Source organism: Camellia sinensis, chromosome 12 (genome assembly GCF_055761805.1).
Source record: "Camellia sinensis isolate YWXY chromosome 12, ASM5576180v1, whole genome shotgun sequence".
Lineage (NCBI taxonomy): Eukaryota > Viridiplantae > Streptophyta > Magnoliopsida > Ericales > Theaceae > Camellia > Camellia sinensis.
Genome location: NC_138972.1, coordinates 134797984 through 134820394, shown reverse-complemented (window position 1 = coordinate 134820394; position 22411 = coordinate 134797984). Strand labels below are relative to the sequence as shown.

General features: G+C 37.5%; 1 protein-coding gene across 1 annotated transcript; it reads right to left on the bottom strand.

Annotated features, from left to right (window-relative positions):
• Positions 1–18740: 18740 nt before the first annotated feature.
• LOC145803889 (uncharacterized) lies at positions 18741–20862 on the bottom strand. Its single transcript, XM_082897274.1, has 5 exons — positions 20679–20862; positions 19536–19932; positions 19272–19397; positions 19081–19181; positions 18741–18985 (listed from the first exon to the last, which is right to left on the bottom strand). Exons 1-5 carry the CDS (start codon positions 20860–20862, stop codon positions 18741–18743), a joined length of 1053 nt encoding a protein of 350 aa, XP_082753400.1.
• Positions 20863–22411: the final 1549 nt, after the last annotated feature.

Below are 22411 nucleotides of genomic sequence, written 5' to 3'. Positions count from 1 at the left end.
CACAGGGATGTCGTCTCGAGTTTGACCCACACTCCCTGGATGGTTAGCATATACATACGCACGTAAATCAAAACACTCGTCTACTCATGAGAATGAGGCAGCAATGTATATATACGAAACATCTCACTCATGAGAACAATCATAACAATACCAAGCCTAAGGCATTCAAATAAATCTCATAATCCTCACTTTTTTATACACTCTTTCTCACCAACATTCAAATAAAACAACAATCCATGGAGTCATGGTGGAGTGTAAGGAATTTACCTATGGGTTCAAGTTTATTTTAATTTCATATAACCATGAAAGTGATTACAACCATAAAATAAATCCATATAAAAACTCTAAACCTGGCATACACAACTAATCAAAATAATTAAAATCAATCAATCAACTAAAAACCCTAAACCTTACCTTCAGAACTAAACAAAATAATTAAAATTAATCAATCATCTAAAAATCCTAAACCTTATATACACTATTAATCAAAATAATTAAAATCGATCAATCATCTACATACAAATATAAAATCAATTCAACATCAAATAAATAAAAACAACAAATTAAATATAAATCAAAGGAAGTGGGTTTTGTACTCACAATATTTTTTTGAAAATCAAAGAATTATTTGAAGAACTAATGAACCCACCAAAACAAAACCCTAAACTTTTCTTTTCCCCTTTCCTCTTTCTCCCACATACTGCCGCAGACCCTCTCTTTTTCTTGATTTCTCTCTCTCTCTCTCTCTCTCTCTCTCTCTCTCGGCTTGCCGCCACACACAACACTATTCTTTTCTTTTCTTTGAGTACCTAATCTCTATTCTAACTTAATAAACTATTATAATATATTATATTATATAATACAACATAATTATAATATATATAAATATAAATATTTGGATTAATTATATATAATTAAATAACACATTAAATTAATTAAATATGACATTAAATTCTCATGGATCCACATAATTAATAAAGCCAAACATAAAATAAAGTAATAATAAATAAATAAAGACTTACGAAAAATCAGGGTCGTTACAAATAATGTGCTAATTGTTTTTGAGTAGGAATTTTCTCATTGTTAGTATTTGGAGTCTATTTTTCACGTCACTTTGATTATATCAAGTGAATGGTCACATTGTCGAGATTCCATTGTTGACATTCGTATTTGAAGCATGAATCTTCTCATTGTGAATGTTTAGAATTGTTATCTATGTTACATTGATTATGTTGAGTCACATTATCGATATTCCATTGTTGACATTCTTATTTTAAGTATGAATCTTCATATTGCAAATGATTAGAGTCTATTTTCATTGTTAAATCGATTATGTTGAATTGACATTCCAAAATTCACATTATTGATTCGAATAATGTCCCTCATTATTAGTATTTGGAGTCTATTTTTTACGTCATATCAATTATGTTGAATCAATGGTCACATTGTCAAGATTCCATTGTTGACGTTCATGTTTGAAATATGAGTCTTCTGGTTGTGAATATTTGGAGGTTGTTTTACATGTTACATTGATTATGTTGAGTCATATTGTTGAGATTTCAATATTCACGTTCAGTAAATGGTCACAATGAGAAGATTCCAATGTTGCCATTGTCGTTTGAAATAATTTTCTAATTGTTCTCAATTATAAATCTTCCCATTGTCAATATACAAGGTTCCAAACAACAAATTCATATGATTTTTAGATGCTGTCATATTCTCTAATTCTTTACATATAATCTATGAGTAATGTTATGAAATTTGGTGCTCATCAATATTCATTTTAATAGCACTGTTAATTACTCATTCCTCTTAATGTCTTGTCTCTATTTTTGTTTAACATTTGTTGACAGATGTTATATCAACACCAAAGACAAAAATAAAAAAGGAACAAACCCATGAGGAAGAGGCAGCTCCAACTGATGTGAAACCTAATGTCAATATGGACAAAGTGAACTATTTTAATTCAAACATGACTGGCCTGGTAAAGTTGATGTCAACAACGAAGTTCACTGATGGGCAGCTGAAATGTTTGAAGAGAACTCCATTTTGGATGATGTTTGATGCACTGATAAACACAAAAATTGAACTATCATCATGTATGAAATATGATTATGTGACAGCAAAGATCATAGAGACATACAACCCTGCATCAAATTCTTTCAAAATTGCCTCGAAAATCTCTCAAATTGTTTGCACATGACATCAAATTAATTTTTAGAGTAGACTGCGGATCTGTGCCAAGGGAAACTTCATATGGTTCGAAGCCAACATTTGGACTTATCGGCAAGAAGTGCAAGGACACACAGAGGCTTACATCGAAAAATATCCTATCTTTGATCGATGAGGCATTGTTTGGGAGAAAAAAAATTAGATAACGAGGAGGTTGCTAGGTTGATAAGTTTGTATGCTTGTTTAAAGCTCTTTTGTTCCACAACTAGCGAGACAGTTGGATGGGCATACCATCAACACATGGAGCATGTGGACAAGATAAGGGAATATGATTGGGCAGAAACCATCAAGTCCACATTAATGAATACCATTGAACTTCATCATCGACGTCTAGAACGAGTGACTGGTTGTGTTATGGCTTTAATGGTCTGTAATACTACATTCACTCACATAAATATTAATGTGCACGTCTGAAACTATACATTCACATTAGTTTATAATCATAATTTTTTTTTCGACATGTATATTAACTGATTATGTTGAGTCACATTGTCAAGATTTTGTTTTGACATTTATGTTTGAAGTATAAATCTTCCCCTTGTGAATGTTTGGAGTCTAATTTTCATCTTATATTGAAAATGTTCAATCATATAGTTGATATTTCAATATTCACATTTTTCATTCAAATAATGTCCTAATTGTTTTTGAGTAGGAATTTTCTCATTATTAGTATTCAAAACCTATTTTTTACATCACATTGATTATGTTGGGTGAATGGTCACATTGTCAAGATTCCATTGTTGACATTTGTGTTTGAAGTATGAATCTTCTCATTGTGAATGTTTAGAGTTTGTTATCCATGTTACATTGATTATGTTGAGTCACATTATCGATATTCCATTGTTAACATTTGTGTTTCAAGTATGAATCTTCACATTGTAAATGATTGAAGTCTAGTTTCATTATTACATCGATTATGTTGAGCCATATTGTTGAGATTCCAATAGACTCAAAACACCATTGTTAGTGTTTGAAATTTGTTTTGACATTTCATTGATTAAATTGAGTGAATTGTCATATTGCTGACATTTGTGTTTGAAGTATGAATTTTCAAATTGTGAATGTTTGGAGTTTGTTTTCCATGTTACATTGATTATGTTGAATCACATTGTCAAGGTTTTGTTTTGACGTTCATGTTTGAAGTATAAGTCTTCCCATTGTGAATGTTTTGAGTCTAATTTTCATCTTACATTGAAAATGTTCAATCATATAGTTGACAATTTGGTATATTTTATGTTGTATTGGCTGCATGAGCGTACCAAAATAGTAGAACCAATTTTGAAAAATGCAGCACCTTGATTTCTCAAATGAAATCTAACAAAACTTCACAAGAATGTGAAAAATTTGTCTTTGTCGTCAATCAATGATGATGAGGCTAGATACCAACATTATCCAATGTGAATAATATTATTGATTGTACTAAAACTAACAGTAATCTCTATTACTAGGTTTATAAAGAGAAACTCATACCGACAGACCATGAAAGCACATTGTTGACGCATACAATAATTCGGGATGAAGAGAATAAAAAAGATGTACTTGAGAGTATTATTCATCATGAAGTCAAAATTGAAGAAGAAATGGACATGAGCATACAAGAGGATGACATTGATGAGACATACAATGTAGAGTTAGGCAATCAACTACAATTTCAGACTAGTGTGGATCATCACATTAAAATTGTAGAAGAAATAGACATGAGTCCTAGCATGCCAGAAGATGACATTAATGTGACATATGATAGAGAGTTTGGCAATGAAGTACAATTTCAGAGCAATGCACATGATGAAGCCAATATTGAGGAAGGTGTAGAGACTGTTGCATATCTACATGCGCATGGGGTGCATCAAGTCATTATGTCAAAGGTTTCTCAGGACAACATTATAGAGAAAATGGTTGCTGACCATCAAAAAGCATTGGACCTCATCGAGAAACTACAAATTGAGTGTAGGTAGCAAATGACATGAAAGACAAAATCATCTTGGAGTTGGAAACATTAATATGTAACCAGAAGGAGAATCCAACAGCTCAGAATGAGTTGTCCTTTGTCAAACTTACAATTGATAATAAGAATGCTGAGATAGAAAGGCAAAACAACTCCATAATTGACCTCCAAATTGAGAAGACTATACTCCAACTTGAGAAAAATATGCTAGAGGATAAATTTGATGATGATACAGTATATGTTGTTACACAACAGATAAACCAGAAGATTATGAATGTGGAACTGAAGCAAAATTTGAAGAAGAAAACCCAAAAAACTGCAACATCTTTGGTGAAGCGCATCAAAATCAAAAAAAGGAAAGAACTGAAGTTGTTTGATTTTGAATATCAAGACAAAAAGGTGACAAACAGAAAAGAAAGTTGGAAAATTTGGAACAAAATGACAGTGAGAAGCAATGTGAAGTTGTAGATCCAGATTTTGAAGACTATTTGCACAAGCTTCAAGACTTTAAGCGTCCTAAGCATAATAAGTTTAGGTTGACCAACAAATATGAGGTTTGGAAGATCATATCTGAACAGGACAAGCAAAAGATAAGGAATATGCATAAAAATGAAGGTTATGCTAAGCATATTTCAAACGACTTCTATGTCTTTACATACCATCCTTGTCTTATTATATCTAAATTCTAAATGTAGGTTAACTGTTTGGCGAGGAACCACCAAGGAGACTTATGTTTTCTATGACAATCTTGAGTCAATAATTCAAGACAAGTCCATAACAAACAATGTATGGTGCTTTGTACATTGTGCATTAAAGATTATATATATTAACATTCGGATCATAATTGTCACGACCCAAACCTGTCCCTAAAAATTTGGCATCGTAACTGGCCAGTAATCCTTAGACTACCAAAGGCCTTCTTAAGCAATAAAAATAATCGGGGCTTGCGGAAGCAATAGACAAAAACACTAATAGTCCAATAAACTGTGCATCTATATGAACAAATATTTACATGCAAAACGTTAATTTACCCACTTACATTACATAATGTATGATATAATATTTTATACAAAACATATGTACGGGTCAAAAGTGTATAACATGACCGAAAGTTTACTAGTGGCCTTCTAGGCCTAACCCCAACTTGAAGGCACCCAAAACACTTAGTAGGTTTCAAAACGGTGGCTCGGTAAAACCCTTTTACACTTGCCCTCCATAATGCTCACGTATAAATATATAAAAAAACAGTAAGCTAAATCCCAGTGAATAACATTAAAATAAAGAGGTTAGTGAACGAATTCCACATATAACATATTTGTAAAACAAATCATGCCACAATCGTTCATAACAGTCTCATATTAGAACATAACATAATGGTACATCCCACATAACATAGCACATGTCGTCTTTCGACTAGAGTAATCGGTTCCGGATACTGATTAAATACAAATCACCACAATGAAGTGGCTAACAAGATCTCGTATCACATGTATGTCACGGACCCGCACTAATGTGCCATCCTCCATGACTTGGGACTATCCGTGGATGCCATAATAGATTTGCAAATAGGACATTTATTCACAAATCATAGTTTAACATTTCAGAAATAACATTTCAGAAATCATAGTTTATCGATGACAGTTAAAACATAATTCATATCAACGTATCTTTACAGAAATGTTACTCACTGTGGGCTTCCAAATCCGGTTGTTCGATCTCTGAGTCTTGACCCACAAACACGAACATTCACAGCACAATTTCTCAATACACAGTCAAGTCATGCAGTTGGTTCTTAACCTTATTCGGTTATCCGATACTTGATCATTCAATTATTTCTATGCTTACGAGATGCATATGGATGTATATGACATGTGAAAACCATGTAAATGAAGGCCCGGAAGTCAAAAAACAAAAAGAGAACAAAATCGGAAAATCTGCCATGTTTAGCCGCACGTGCGGTGGCCTTGGTTGCACGAGCAGTGGAACTTCAGAATGCATTTTGGCCAAAACAAGGTTGGCCGCTCGAGCAGTGGCCCAGGCCGCTCGAGCGATCTGGGTGAAAAACCAGTTTGAAAATCTGCTTTGAAAGAGAACTCCTTCTTTCGCAAAATCAACTTCAAATTCATGAAAATCAAGGCCCAAAACTCATGCAAACAACTTGAATTAAACATCTTCCACTTGAAACATAAATCATAACTTCAAATCAAAACTCAATGTTTCATGTAAAGGATCAAACCTTGAATTGATATGGAAAATCATAATGCATGCACATAAACTCAAAATCCATGGAGATTCCCCTCACAAATTAAAGAACCATGTGAAAGTAAATATGTATGCACAAGAATTTCATGAACTCGGGCCAAGTATGCCAAGATCTTGAGCTCTTTCTTACAATTCCCTCTTTGAACTCATGAGAGTTCTAACAAGAATTTACACCATGAAACTCCTTAACTTGCTAGATGTCAAGGGTAATACAACATAGATTCATGAAATTAGATGACAAATCTTACATTGGATGGTTTAATTGGTGAAGATTTAGCTTAATCACCCTTCCTTCTTCTTCTTACTCCTCTTGGTTCACTCTTTCTCTAGAACTATTTCTCTTTCTCAAGATATTTTGGGCTCTAAGTTGCTAAGGATGAGCTCAAATAAGTTCTATCTCATATATACCTATGTAATTATAAAAGAATGAGCTAAACATGACTTAGCGAATCAGACGAAATCAATTTTCAATTAAAGTTCCCAAATGGCTCTAAAAATTCTCACTAGCATATCCATGTACCCAATTTCGGTTTCTAAACCCATTATGGTCATCAATTTCAGTCCCAAAGTTGTAGCCTCAACAGGTATTTTCCTAATTCAAACAAATATTCTCAAAAAAATTCATATTAGCGCATAATTAGATAAAGATAATTGTGGCATGCATTTTAGGGCCGTTACAATAATCATATTAACATTGAATATATACAGGTCATAGATGCATATGCGGAAATTTTAAGAAGCAAGCAGGAATCAATGATGGCAGATTCACAACATTTTGACAAATCATTCTTTTTCAACAGCTTGTGTTTGGTATAATTTGTTATTTTATTTTATTTTATCCTGAATTAAAATCAAGTTTGATTCCTTATTTATAAAACTCATTACTCACAAAGTGCTGTTAATGTTTACAAAGCATGATTAAACATGAAAACACAGAACTACAAACCAAATTCATTGATCCTCACATCAAGCATGCAAATCAGTACCGATATCTGCACTTTCCATTCCACTTTAAGTATCATTAGACCATAGTAGTGAGCGACATGGATGGTGGAGTGTGGAAGCACTACAATTCAATGAGGCGCAGAGATGGTTTTAAAGACATACACCTAACTCATGCAAACATAGTGGTAATTTCAATATTTCATTCTATAATATGAAAAAATGTACATGTAGAGTTACACATCAACGTAGTTAAAATATTATCTATTTTACACATCTAATCATATTCACAATCACAGAAAACATATATCGAATCACTGTAGACACCCCATTTTTGACCGACCTTAAGACTCAGACGTCACTGATTGAGAGCTCGGTGATATTGCATATTGTGCTCGTTCAGAAGTTTCAGAGTCCCGGCTGCAAGCCTTGCTGTAACAACCCATATTTACGTTTTAGTCACGTTCATGAGCATTTGTATGATTATGACTCGTTGAGCTTGCATTTGTATGTTTATGACTTGTTTTGCCTAAGTAAGATCCATGCCTTGTTTTGATGTCTATGTGTTTTGTCTAAGTGTTGTGTGCTTGCTTTGTTCCTTCCTTGGTACCCCAAGCCTAAGTTATGTTAGCCGAAGTTATGCCAAGCCTAGGTGACGTTACGCCTAGATCATTCCAAGCCAAGGTCATCTCCAGTCTAGAAGTGTCTTGGAACCCCTTTGTTGACCTCCATCTTCGCCTTGACATATTGGCCGAGATGTCACTATCTAGGCCGAGGTGTGGATCACCAAGGCCGAGATGTGTATTATCTAGGCCGAGATGTTACCTTTGCACCTGAGTGACCTTGTCCTGGAGTGGTATGACCTAGACCGAGGTGTGGCACATCTAGGCCAAGGTGTGGCACAACTTAGTCAAGAGTTGTCCTTCTTAGCCGAGGTCATTGTCACCTTAGTTGCCGAAGTCTTGTTTTTAGCCGATGTCATCACTTGCCGGAGTGCCTTGCCGGGTAGCTTGTTAGATGCACTTTGTCATAGTCTTATCTTGTCAATCTGTCACCTTTTTTAGGAGAGCCAACCAGCCGTTGCCACGTGTCCGAGCTGAGTGTTAAGTCAGCCGATAGAGGGAGGAAACCTATTATTTCTATATCTTTGTTTTGAAGAGGAGAGAGAAGCTCTAGGTGAGGAAGAGGAGTTCTTGAGAGGAGGTAGATTTCCAAGCTTGATTTCTAGAGATCGAATCGTTAGATCCGCGTTCTAAGGTTAGATTCTTAATCTGCTCTCGTCGTTCTTTATGTTTATGTTATTGCATTGCATGATTGAACATGATTTGTAAGCCATGCATTGCTTTGAAGTTCGGTTTTAGAAAGAGAAAATAGCATTCATGTGTTCTTCAAGAAAAGTCATGTTTTGATCCGAAGGCTCATGCCTAGATCCATGTTTTTGTGTTTGTTTTCGCGTGATTTTCTAGCATGGGTACCCAGGTCCATGTTTTCGAACTCATAGCATGAAATCCCAGATTTTTGTAATAGAGAAGTTATGATTTTAGCATTTCTGTTCTTCGTGATCTTCATGTTCATGTTCTTCCTGTTCTTCGCGGGTAGAAACCCAGATCTCCAGACCTCACTTCCTGAAGTGTAGTCGCCGAGATCACTCTCACCTAGACCTCACACTTAGGCCAAGCATTGTATCTCACCTTGGCCTACTTTGCATGATCACTTACACCTTTAGTTTGTCTTGTGCGCACCTCGGCATGCAGCCGCATGCCGAAGCCTAGGTAGCCACACCTCGGCCAGGAGGTGTGGGACCTCGGCAAAGACCTGGTTGGTACCCAACATGTCTTCCTGACATGTAAAATAGTGTTTTGACTACCAGCATGTTTTCCTGAGATTAATTGCATGCGTGTAAGACTTGTTTTGAGAGGTATGTTCAGTATGCTTTGCCATGTGTTGTAGGACTTGGACCTTTGCCTTGACCCCGACGTCCCAAGAACTAATGTGAGTGGTATTTTTAATAAAGTTATGTTCTTAAGGTTTTGATAAAACTTTGCCTTGTTTTGATAAAAGTATTTGTTAAGCATGAATGATATCCCTATTTTATGTATTAAGTATAAGTTTTGTTTTGAATGGCAATGTATCAAGTAAGTAAGCTTTGTTTTGATGACATTTTCGGAAAGTCCCTTGTGCTGGAGGACTCTAAACTTTCGCAGCACATCTTGTTTGAAAGTCCCTCGTGCTGGAGGACTCTAAACTTTCGCAGCACCCTTGATTTGTACTCTAGTGTTAAAAGGCTACGGGCCTTTGTAACATAGGTCCCTCGTGCTGGAGAACTCTAAACTTTCGCAGCACCCTTGTTTGAGATATCTCCCTTGCCACCGACTGCCTTGTGCGGGTGGGTTTGTCTAATCGATTTCGGGTCGATTATTCCCTTGATTTGGAAGTCCCTTGTGCTGGAGGACTCTAGACTTTCGCAGCATATCTTGTTTTGAGGGTCCTTCCGTGCTAGGGGACTTTAAGCCTAAGTAGCACCGTCCTTCCGTGCTAGGGGGCATTAAGCCTAAGTAGCACCCTTGTTAAGATATCGGCCACCGACGGACTATGAACGGGTGTGCTCAATGCTGAGGTTATGCTTTTGTTTTAAAGGACCAAGGTTATGCCGAGGTTATGTTTTAAGATTTGACGTATGTTAAGTATGTAAGTTTTGAAAGACCAAGTTTCGAATGATGTTTTATTTCAAGCCAAACTAAGCTATGTTATGTATGGTTTTGAAAAGATATACTATGTACTGTTTTGAAAAGATCTTGGGAATCATTCATTTAACCCCTTTATTACTCATACCATTCACTGAGTATCCAAGCTCACCCTCCCTATGTATATATGTAGGTAACAAGCAAGAAGTCGGCTACGCCGAGATGTGTGTTTTGTATGCATGTTATGTCGGCTGTAAGGATGTCGACAATCCTGAAGATTATGTTTCATGATTTGTGGCTCAAGTATTTTGTTTATGTCGGCAATTTTGAAGCTTGTGTATTTTGAACATGTCGGCTTGAGAAGCCTTTTATCAAGATGTAACATGTATTTTGTACTTTATTTTATTTGTATTCAAGTTTTAAAGCTATGTAAAGATGTATGCCATTTCATTCACTTATGCACTGCTCTTATGGACCACTTGTATTTTAGATTATTGCTTCCGCACTTGTAAGCCCCATATATTTATACTCTGATTGTGTGTGGATTTTGGAAGTTGGCCTTTGGTAATCTCGGATTACTGGCCATCACGGCACCAAACTACTAGGGGCGGTTTGGGGTCGTGATACTTGCCTCCAGACTTCTGGACTCTTTCGTGCCTTGCCTCGGTTTGCGAACCAGGCTCTGTTTTCTCTGTTTTGTCTTTCCGAAGGGAGGGAGAGGTCTCGTAGATCATCTCTCAGTGGCCGTAGGCTACGTTTCGTGGTCGTAGGCCATTTTTCCCGTTTGGAGCCCGGTTTTTGGTTTTTCGGAGCCGACGGCCGTGTGCCTCAGTTTGGGACCGCCTAACCACCTCCGTTTGCTCCGGTTTTCGGCACACATCTTATTTACTCCCTTTTGGGGGACACTGTGGCTCAAGAGACCAACTTCGTGGTCGAATGCCACCTCCGGTGTTTAACAGCCCATTTTCGGGGCCCCGGGCCGCGCATTTCGGTCCCCGAATCTCCGTTTTGCATCCGTTTTGGTTCATTTTTGGTGGAGACCTTATTTTCATTGTTAGAAAGCTTGTAGGAGGGTGGGAGGCCAGCAATTGTTCTGAAAAGCCAGCTTTATTTCTTCATCACTCTCCGTCGCTTGTTTTCCTCACTAAAAAGCTAATGTTGACCACCCTAGGCCATTTTCTTTAGCCCTAAACCCTATATTTGTGTTGTACACACCTGGGAGGCCACCAATATGTATAGGCCGGCCAGTAATTGTCCTTGATCCTTTTGAACCCCTCTAAAAAGTTGGCTTTTCTCTCTCCTGGTTCATATTTTATGGGTTTTGACCACATATTTGTGTTGTGCACACATGGGAGACCACCTTTTTGGGATGGTCGGCCAGCAATTTTGATTGATCCTTTTGACCCCTGCCCGGCCGGCCAGGGGGGGTGGCCGGTCGGCCACCTGAACCTTTTGAACCTGGCCGGCCATGATCCTCTCTCCAAGTGTATTCCAGCTGTGCAATTTATTTTCCCCCAGATTTTGTATCTGGGGAGCTGCCTTTTGGGGGGGGGAAATTTGAATTTGTTTTCCCCCCCTTTCCTTGGCCTCTCTTCCTCTTTAAAACCAGCACTCTCCTCCATTTCTAAGGGTTACAAAAAAATTGTTTAGGGCCATTGCATACAATCCTCCCTCTCCCTCTCTTCCAAGCCTCAAAACACCCTTGGTTCTTGGCTATTTACACACCAACCCATAGCACAAGGCCTCCATCCTCCATTCCAGCATTTTGGGACTGTTTCGAAGAGGTTGAGAGCTCAGAAATTTGGTCCAAGAGCTGCTGAAGTTTGGTCTTCAAGGGTAAGTCTTCTTCTCCTCTTTTCTTGCCTTATTTTGCCCTATATCTAAGCCATATTTTCTAGCATTTTTGGGCTCCGACCCAAACTGGAAATGGTCTTATTTTGAGCTTATCTTCATGTTTGATCAAGGGTTTTTCTCTGTTTGAAGCCACCTGCTACCTCTTTCCCTTTATCCCTCTTTTATGGTTATTTCTTGCATGATATGTTAGCCCTGTTTGTAAGCATTTATGGGCTTCGAGCCAAACTGTAAAATGCTTCATTTTGAGCCCCTATTCAACTTTGTTGAAAGGATCTTCACTGTTTGAGGCCAGCTACTGCCTCTTGCTTTCTATCTCTCTTTTAGGGCCTTTTTTACATCATATTGTAGCCCTACTTGTGAGTTGTTTTGGACTTGGTCATAAACTATAAAGTGCCTTGTTTTGAGCCCCTATTCAACTTTGTTGAAGGGTTCTTCACTGTTTGGGGCCAGCTGCTGTCCCTTGTCTCTATTCTCTCTTTTAGGGCCATTTTTACATGATAGATTAGCCCTATTTATGTTCATTTTTTAGACTTGTTATAAACTGGAAAAAAGATTTTTTTGACATCATCTTCATGTTTTATTAAGGGCATTATTTTATTTGAGGTCACATGCTTTCTTGTATGCTTGATTGTCCCTTGTTTTGAGCCTTACACCTAAGCCCCAATTGCATGCTTTGTTTGGCCTTCCACTATTTTGAGAGCCAAGATTAGAGGGGGGTGACCCCCTCTCTCCTTCTCTTGTTTGGTGGCCTTTTTGGCCTTCCAAAGAGACCCTACCTTGCATGCTTCGAAGTCACTTTCCAGGGTCAATTTGGTGAGTTTTAGGACTACCATATTTGATTTTCATAGTTTTTTATGCCATGCTAAATGTCTACCTTGCATGTGCTTAATAACTCCTTGCATGGCCCTCCAAAGTAACTCATTATTTTTGCATACCATGGTTGCATATCAGTGGTTATTTGGGCCTATTTTCACATGATTTATTCACTGATTTTTGCTAGTTTGGTGAGATTACATTTGCTTCATATACTTGCCATGTAAACCATGATTGTTAGTCAAGATTGCATGCTATTTTGTCCACCATGGTAGCATCTTTTGGCCATGCTTTGAACTGGAAATGTTCATGTTTTGGGACTAACTTGGCTCTATCTTCATGCTTCATGATCAAATAATGCATGCTTTGTATAGCTATAAGTCATTCCATGTGCCTAGTTTCGAGTTTTGGGTTTCATCTCATGCATCGGGTGCCATTTTTCCATGTTTCGGGGCTGTTTAGCATCATATTTTAGTGCTGGAATTTGTGAGTTCGCATGCCATCTTGCATCCATTGCCATGCCTTGTTAGAGTTGCATGTTATGCCTTAGGTTCGGTCCTCGGTTTGCGTGCATGCGTGCACGCATTTTGAGAGTCTCATTTTCACCTAATGGCTACTGATGTGAGTGTGGCTGAGGTCCACTCATGTTGGTGTAAGTCCATCGTGCATGGTGTATGCCATTTCATTTCATGGCATTGTATATGCTAAGTTGTATGTTAGAGCATTGTGTATGCCTCGTTACATCGTGCATTGTGTATGCCATTTCATAGCATTGTGTATGCTAGGTTGCATGTTAGGGTTGCATTCATGCATATCATGCATATTGCATTGCGCTTGGGATAGGAGTTAGCCCAAGCACGGGAAACGAGGGACGTTTCGTACTCCGAGTAACGGAACGTGTCTCAATTCTCGGTCGCCGACACTCCGGATTATCCATGATGGAGTCTAGGCCTTGTTGTGTCCATATGTGCATTCATTTCATATTGAGTCATGCAATTCGACTTCTCGGCGAGATGCATGATTGGTGGCACGAGGATCGAGGACTACACTCCCTGAAGAGTAGTCATGCATACATATGTGAAAATACTTTGCCATGCCCCTTTATTGCTCTCTGTTACAGCAAATCAAAAATCAGCAACCTTCCTGAGCCTGGCACGCATCCCAAGAATAATTGCAAACAAAGGCAAATCGGGGCATCACAAGGGATTTCCGCGCAAGGCAACCTGAGCATGCATCATTCATCATTTGGAACAGAGCTGAGGTGGTCCATGGATTTGCGTGCCAATTTACTGCTTTCCTAGATTAATTTGTTAATTAATTAGGATTCTGTATTTATTCGGGACTGTATTATTTATTCATTTGAGACTGTATTATTTATTCGGACCCTCTGCACGAGGGCAATGTTGTAATAAGTGTGCGTGTGTGTGATGTATGTCTTCTAACCACACGTCTTTCTCCCTTTTATTTATCAGCTTATGATGGTTAGATTAGGGCATGTTTCAATTAGCATACAGTATGATAGCATGTTTGCATTCATTCATCTGTCTTGCACGCACGGGCTCGGCGCATCATAATAACTGCATTTGTATCTCAATTTCAAGTTGAATACTTGTTAGTTGTAGCATTTCGCATGCCATCTTTAGAATAGCCGAGCCTTCTATAGTTGCATTTTTGCTTGTGTTGCATTAGGCATTTCTGTATAGTTAGGATCATGCATGGATTACTAATTAGCTTTTGTTTTGGCTTGGAGTACTCGGTAAGTTTTATGCTTTAGCATCCTTGCATGCGTGTGAATGACTGCCATGATAGCATACTTACCATGAGGCTATATGCTTATGCGATTTAGCCGCCTGAATGCTTGTGGGTGAAGGTTGGATTATTTGAATTGGAACAATTCATTAATTGTGAGTTTTAAGCCCACTAGATAGTAGCAAAATCATGTTTTCTAAGCCCATCCGAGGGTGGCAAATCCACATCTTAGCCTACTTGCGGGTAGCACCATCAAACCATTTTCAAATAAACAAACATGAAATGTTTTGTTCCAATTCAGGCGACCCAGTCTATACTTGTATGCTGTGCGCATCATATAGTAAATCTAGGCTAATAACCGGAATAAGAATGCATAATGTTTCCAAAAATAGATATCATGGTTAGTAGAGGCCGATCTTTGATCGGGCGAGCGGGGGTGCTCACGAAGTGACCTTCTTCAATCGTACCCAAGTTCTCGAGCCGAGACAACTTTGGTGATGACGAACACGTGGCCTTAGGCAAACGAGTCAGGGTTTTCTAAATTTTCCCAAAATAAAACATTTAGGTGGCGACTCTGTATCTGGCAAAACAGTCCATGTTTGGCACTTCTTTCAAAATCTGTTTTCTCAAAATGATTTGCCGAATTTGGACTCTTTGGTTCAGATTTAGAACCGTGACAATTTGAGAGTCCGAACTTGCAGTGAGCCCAAATGAACAGAACAGGACTCATCCTCCCGGGGCGTTCGGGGACGTCTACAGTTTCTGGCGACTCTGCTGGGGACTTAGAGAACTTGACTCAAACTTATGATATCTATTTTTGACTACACTTATGTGTTTCTTTGCATTGTATGTGCATTGGTGCGCCTAGGACACCGTGTTTGCCATCTGCTATTCCTGAACAGTTTGCCGGAGGCTTGTCTTGTCAAGGCATGACCATGAGGCTGACCGGTTGTGGGCTCTGCCGGTATGGGAACACAAACCCCGATTTTACCGGGGCACCCTTTTGACCATTCGACCTAGTGCATATTCGGAATCCGTAGTGACCATTCCAAACTAGGACAGGTTGCTTACCCGATAGGTTGTTTGAAACCGCTGCGTGCGTAGTGAAACCCTAGCTCCTGACAGAATAGGACAGGGAAACCTTACCCTAACATAGGGGTGTTTTGGCTCTCACTTATTTGTTATGTGCTTTTTAGAGTGCATCTCTATACGAATGCATGTATCAGTTTACAAGTTTGGGCATCAGGCCTGCGGGTGCCAGTTCAGTATTTTGGGTATCAGGCCTGCGGGCATCAGTCAGTGTTTCAGAATCAGTTATCTGCAGGTACCAGATTCAGTTTTCGGGGACAGTGATTCAGGGATAATGATCAGTGTTTGAGGACAGTGTGTACTCAGCTTGTTGACCGTGTGTTGTTATGCCCGGCTGTGTGTTGTGTATTTATTTTAAGCTGTTATGCTGTCCGTTTATCTGGTTATTTATTTCCTTATTGCTTTATTTATCTTTTTGCTAGAGAGGGTAGTTTAGCACAATTGCTTCAAACCAAGCAGATATTCCCCAAGTACTCTGGACTAGAGGTCGCCGACTAAATCGATCCGAGGATCTGGTTGACGGATAACCAGTGTTCCACTCTCTAACCCCGATTATCAGGCAAAGACCAAGGAAACGTAGTGTATCCGAGTAGAGGTTGCCAGAGTAGTGGATTACCCCATCAGTAGACAGTCAGATTGAGATTCCAATTGTTGCTATAGAAATAGACCTGCCAATAGTTCAAACAAATCAGGGTAGTATGGCGTCACCGACAGGAGTTGAGAAAATGATGCGTCAGATGCAAGAGACCATGAGAGCCATGCAGCAGGACGCTGTTCGCCGGGATGAGTTTGCCAAACAACAGGCCGAGATCATGGCCCAGCAAGCAGAATTAATTGCCAGACTACAACAACAAACCGGAGCATCTGCTTCACACTCGGTTCCTCACCCACCGGGAATCCCAGCACCCGAGGAGGCACCAAATGTCCAGGCAGATACGGACATACCAACGGGGCCAACTCCGCCCCCAATTCTGCCCCAGCTATCTAAGGCACCTACGCCTGTCAATCAACCGGACTCTCCCTTCGAGTTCGAGGTAGACCATATAGCACTGAAATTGAGCAAGCTCGATAAGCTATTCAAAAAATCCCAGGGGGTAAAGGCTATCCCGGATATCGAGGACGGATATACCGACGTGGCTGTAACGTTGTCGGATAGATTCAAAATGCCGCAAATCGATCGCTTCGATGGATCTGGTGATCCCATGGTCCACCTCCGGCTATTCTCAGATATATTACGGCCAATGGGCCTCACCAGACCCCAGAAGCTTTCGCTATTCGGCCGGACCCTGTCAGGCGTGGCCGCTATCTGGTATGCGAAGTTGGAGGATGATGTCAAGCGGAGTTGGGATGAAATGGCCGAGGCCTTTGTTGCGCAATACTCTTACAACACCCAAATTGAGATTATAACTCGTGATCTCGAAACAACAAGGCAGGAGCACAAAGAGAGTTTCTCGGATTTCGTGACCCGGTGGAGGGCGAAGGCCTCGATGATGACTTTAAGGCCCACCGATAAGGACCAGATCAGGATGATTGCGCGCAATCTCCAGCCAAAACTGATGCAAAAAATGATTGTGCTCCCCTTCCCCACCTTTTCGGATCTGCACGAGATGGGAGTACAAATTGAAGATGCAATGAAGTAGGGTTTGACTGACCAAGACAGAGAGCAACCCCGAAGAACCTTTAACCGCAACAATAATGCAGGCCCAAGTGCCGCTGCAACTGCAAGAACTTCGGAGGTAAACATGGTCGCCACTATTCCCCCTCCCCTTCCAAAGCTCATGGCAGCCACATCCTTTTCCGGTGCATCCGAAAGCAATACACAGACCACCAAATACCAACCTAGAGGCCAAAGGACCTTCACCCCATTGTACATGCCCTTGTCCAAGGCTCTAGGGGTCTTAATCAGAAAAGGACATCTAAAACCCCTGGAACCGAGGCCATTGCCAAATCCACTCCCCCCCACTCACAACCCAGCCAAATATTGCTATGAGAGCTGTGTTAGTCTAAGCATTCCTGAATGATCTTGAAAGAGCAAATCATGCAATTTTTGTTGTTGACACTAAGGAGGATGCATTTGAGAACTAAACTTCAAATTTTCACACCCTACCATTTTTATTTGATGTATTGATGACACAATTTTAACATCAGATTTTGTCTAAGTACAATATATTTTGTATATGATATACCAGTCACTAACATGTGAACTTGGGTATTGTTAGTTAGTGAACAATGATTCCACAAAGTTGTTGATATGAATAGCTATATACATTTTGTCTACCAAGAAATGTACTTTTAATATGAATGTTTTTTCTTGATCTTATTCATGGTTTATGAGTATTATTAGTCATTATATGTGTTTGTTAAGTACAACACAATGTGAAAGTTCACATATGTATATCATATGCCCACTCTGCCAACACATATTAGGGATATATGCAACTTTCCTACATTTTATTTTGCAAAAAATCAAAACAAACTATTTCAAAAAAACAAAGAAAATATAAAGAAACTACAAAATTACAAATTTCATAGAACAAATCACATTTTTATTAACAAATTGTATCAAAATATGAAAATTCACATTAAGAAGCTTGCACCAACAAGTACACCCACACATAAACTACTAAATTGTTCACTAATGCAAATATATGTAACATTCACAATAGTATGTTATTTATCTAAAACAAATTGTGCACTATAAATATTCACAAGTCAACATAATATTCACAGCGATATCCAACACATGAACCAATAGAACTCTATATTCGATCTTTACACAACTTTAATTGTTGTTGCCCATCTTTTTACATCTACCACACCTCAAATCTGTTCAAAAACATATATCATATTCCACCAATCAACACATATTGTGTATATATGTAACAAGATAACATTTTATTTTGCTAAAACTGATAAACAAACTATTTCATAAATAAACAAAATGAAAAAAAAAAAACTACAAAATGACAAATTGCATAGAATGAATGAATCCCTTCTTATTGAAAAATTGTATCGAAATACAAAACAAGTACACCAATGTATCAACTAATAAAATGTGTATCCAATGCAAATGTATGTAACATTCACAATGGTATCTTATTTATCTAATACAAAAAAAGCATTGTAAATGTTCAAAACTGAATGTGAAATTCACAATGTTCACCAACACATCAACCAATATAACTCTGTATTGGCTCTTTACACGACTTCCGATTGTGCCTGTCCATCTTTCCACATCTGCCACACCTGATTTGACTTAATTTTTTCCCTCGAGACGGTATTTTACTCTTTCTCGGCCTACCAGTTGGCCGTTTTACAATTGGGGGTAATATGATGAAATCACTAGAGGAAAAAGCTGGTTTCTCCACAGATGGCATTGGGAAAATAGCCGCTGCATATGCTTCCCTATAATTCTCTACATGAAAATATTTTTCAACACAATCATTAATATTATATGCACTCCTTTAGATAGCCCCAACAACATGTTCACAAGAAAATCCATTTACTTGCCATTGGTAACAAGAACAAACACAGCGTCCAATATCAACTGTAACTGATGGAAACGAATGCACTTCAACGCATCATCATTAGCTTTACTCACATTCCATGACCTATTAGTATTGAATGAATCTTGGAGGTTAGTCTCAAAGGTAAGGCAAATAATTCCAGTTCACTTGTTTGCAATCTCCCTTCGCTCTGACATTTGACATATTATTTGATTCCAGACAGTATCAACCAATTTTGTTATTGGAAGATTTTGTGTTTTTTTGATCCAATTGTTGAATGATTCAGCAATATTGGATGTCATCTCACCACATCGTTGTCTTCTAACACATGACAACAAAAATTGTCACATTTTAATACCATATGTGACATTTCACATTGTTATAACAACAGAAAAATATAAACAATGTACATATAACCATCATTATATTCCATGAAACACACTATTGTACACATTTTACCTAAAATAAGCATTTGCCCAATGTTCAGGTTCCAACCCTAACAAGAAGTTATATGCTCGTTTCTTCCCCTCACTCTTCAACTCTTCTAGTAATACATGAAAACCCGTCACAGTAGGTTTATATGCACAATCACCCAACTTCCCTATTAAGTGTTTCTTGAAACCATTCTCCATACCCTTCAACTTGTCCCTAAAATTATTCTTTAGGTGTTGTAAATGCCATCCATGATATGCTAATGGGAATGCCTTTGGCATTGCTTGCAAAAGCCCTAGGTTACGATCGGATACAAATGTCATGCATCTATCATCAACAATTACTTTTGATAGTTCATATAGAAACCATGACCAATTCGATTCACTCTCCAAATCAACAATTGCAAAGGCTACTGGAAACAATCCTAAAAACTAAACTAACGTCAACAGTCACAACTGACACACAAAAAGTAAACAAATGTAAAACTTCACATCAAAAAGCTAAACAAACCTTGGTTACTATCTTTAGCAAAGCAACTGCCCTTTGTATCTCCTTTTTAGAAATGTTTCATCAAGAAAAAGCAAATGGCGACAATATTTGAAGCCATTGATGTATGCAGCGAATGCTACAAAAAACATTTTAAACTGACTAGTCTTCGAATCATAGTCAATATTGATATGACTTCCCAGATTATAATGCTGAACAACATCACCGTACCATCTCAGTTGGTCAAACGATGTTAAGTAATCACCATGCATAGTCTCTCTCGGTTTCTCAACACCTAACCATGCTACATGGTAGCTGATATCAAGTCCACAGTCTGTCTTGAAAGTATATGCCACATCAGTGTGGCGCGTTAGTGGTCTGTCCCTAACATGCTCAAATACAACATTTGACACCAAATTAGAGCTGAGCCTTGGATTTTTTAAAGTACGAACATCAGCATCACAACTATGTATCTTAGTCCATCTCTTAAGGTAGAAAAATTGGTTTGCTCTTTGGGCTCTACCATGCACAGACCATAAACATCTTCTATCATCTCTATGTGAACATATAGCAGTAATTCGTTTTGAATCATTCTTCAAATATTTGAATTTACTGCATATTTGCATAAAACAGTACGAAACTCAAATGCTCCTTCTGTAAAACATTGACCAACATGCGTAATACCATTTGCCCAAACTGAAGACAACAAAACCTTCTTACTGTGCGCACAATATCTACGAAGCAAATTTTGTTGATCCTCATCTTTAATGCATGGATTTGCTAAATTGTTATGTCTATCAGTGTCCAATTTTTGGTCAACAACAACATCAATTCGTTCAATTCCAATTGATTTACCAAGCAATAACATGTTTTGTAATTCCTCGTTGTTATCTAAATGACAATTCTTATACCCCGGCCTTTGGTAAAACACAGTGATTGAATCAACAGACAAATCACACCATTTGTTGCACACACATTTCACTAACTAGTCAAAGGAAAATGATTGTACCATCTTTATCACAAACATGTTTGACCCATAGCAGCACAACAACAACATGAAAAAATCCATTTGTCTCGTATCACACTACAAAATCATCAATAGTACATAAAATAATTTGAATATTCAATCACATTCATATGTGTGAAGATTTGCCAACACAATGAAAATGTATCATGATTTTTAAATAGTTCAAATATTTACATCATACAAAAAAAACTCTACCTCCTCAACAAACAATCATAAGCCCTACGTTTATCATCATACACACCACATACAACAAATTCTAAGCTTACAGTATACACACATACATACAATTTTAATTATAAAATTCATATACTGATAGCGTGAACTTCCAGTTCACTAAATGCTTAACAACAACTTGTTCAAATACTGATGCAACAAAACTTCATCATTCAAAACTTCATATGAACACAATGATTTCATCATAACAACAAATCAATCACTAATCGCATGACATAAACATCACCATAATCAATTGATGATAAACAATAAAGAACGAGAAAGAACAATGAAGAATAGAACAAATCACAACATCAATCTCAAATAAAAACTAACCTTCTTCAGAATATCGACTGAAAACTAGACAAAATCGCAAACTGAAATCGTGCAAAACTTGTACTTTCAATAATCGCAAAATTGCGCCTAATCTATAGCTTCAGAAACTAGCAAATCACAAATGGCAAAGAGAAATCAGAAATTGTAAAGAATCCGGAATCCAAACACAGATCGCGGACTTCCCAAAAATGATATTCAAACAACAAGCTATATATATAAGGGTAAAATGGCCACACAAAAATAAATAATAAAACTGAAAACAGGACCTTCGGATCTAAAAGTGTAAACTTTAGGATTTAATAAAATAAAAATAAAAAACATGGACTGATTGGTATAGAAGAATCTGAAATAGGATTTTCCGATAATTTTTCCTTTACTAAATTATAAAATAAAAATTTAAATTCTTTTTAAAATTATGTTACTACAATTAGAATGAGATCAATATTTACATGTGTTATAATGATGTGTCATAATATTATTGGTCTAAACATAATATGTTATTAAATATACATATTTAAATTATTAATCACTATTGAAAGTTTATATTTTTTTTTTTGTTATTTTTGATTTTTGATTTTAAATTTTATATATTTTTTTAATATCTTTCTAAACTATAAGGACTTAAATAATAATTTTTTAATACAAATAGTTTTTTTAACAATTAATTTGCCAAGCATAATGGATTTTTTTAACAAATAATTTGCCAAGCATTATGATTTTTATTTTTAAATCTCAATTGTCAATTAAATAAATTAAAATAAAAAAATAATTTTTTTTAGCTTAGATAATTAAGAAGTGACTTTTGTTAAAATCAAATGGAAATAAACATTTTTTTTCTATT

What these genes read in the sequence shown, in the direction of transcription:
- LOC145803889 (XM_082897274.1), bottom strand. Translation starts at nt 20,862, where the DNA reads ATGTTATTGCTTGGTAAATCAATTGGAATTGAACGAATTGATGTTGTT. An exon ending in GTCTTCAGTTTGGGCAAATG is followed by an intron (nt 19,933 to 20,678) that starts GTATTACGCATG and finishes TTTAGTTTTTAG; the next exon opens with GATTGTTTCCAGTAGCCTTT. An exon ending in AATCAAATAATATGTCAAAT is followed by an intron (nt 19,182 to 19,271) that starts GTCAGAGCGAAG and finishes CAATACTAATAG; the next exon opens with GTCATGGAATGTGAGTAAAG.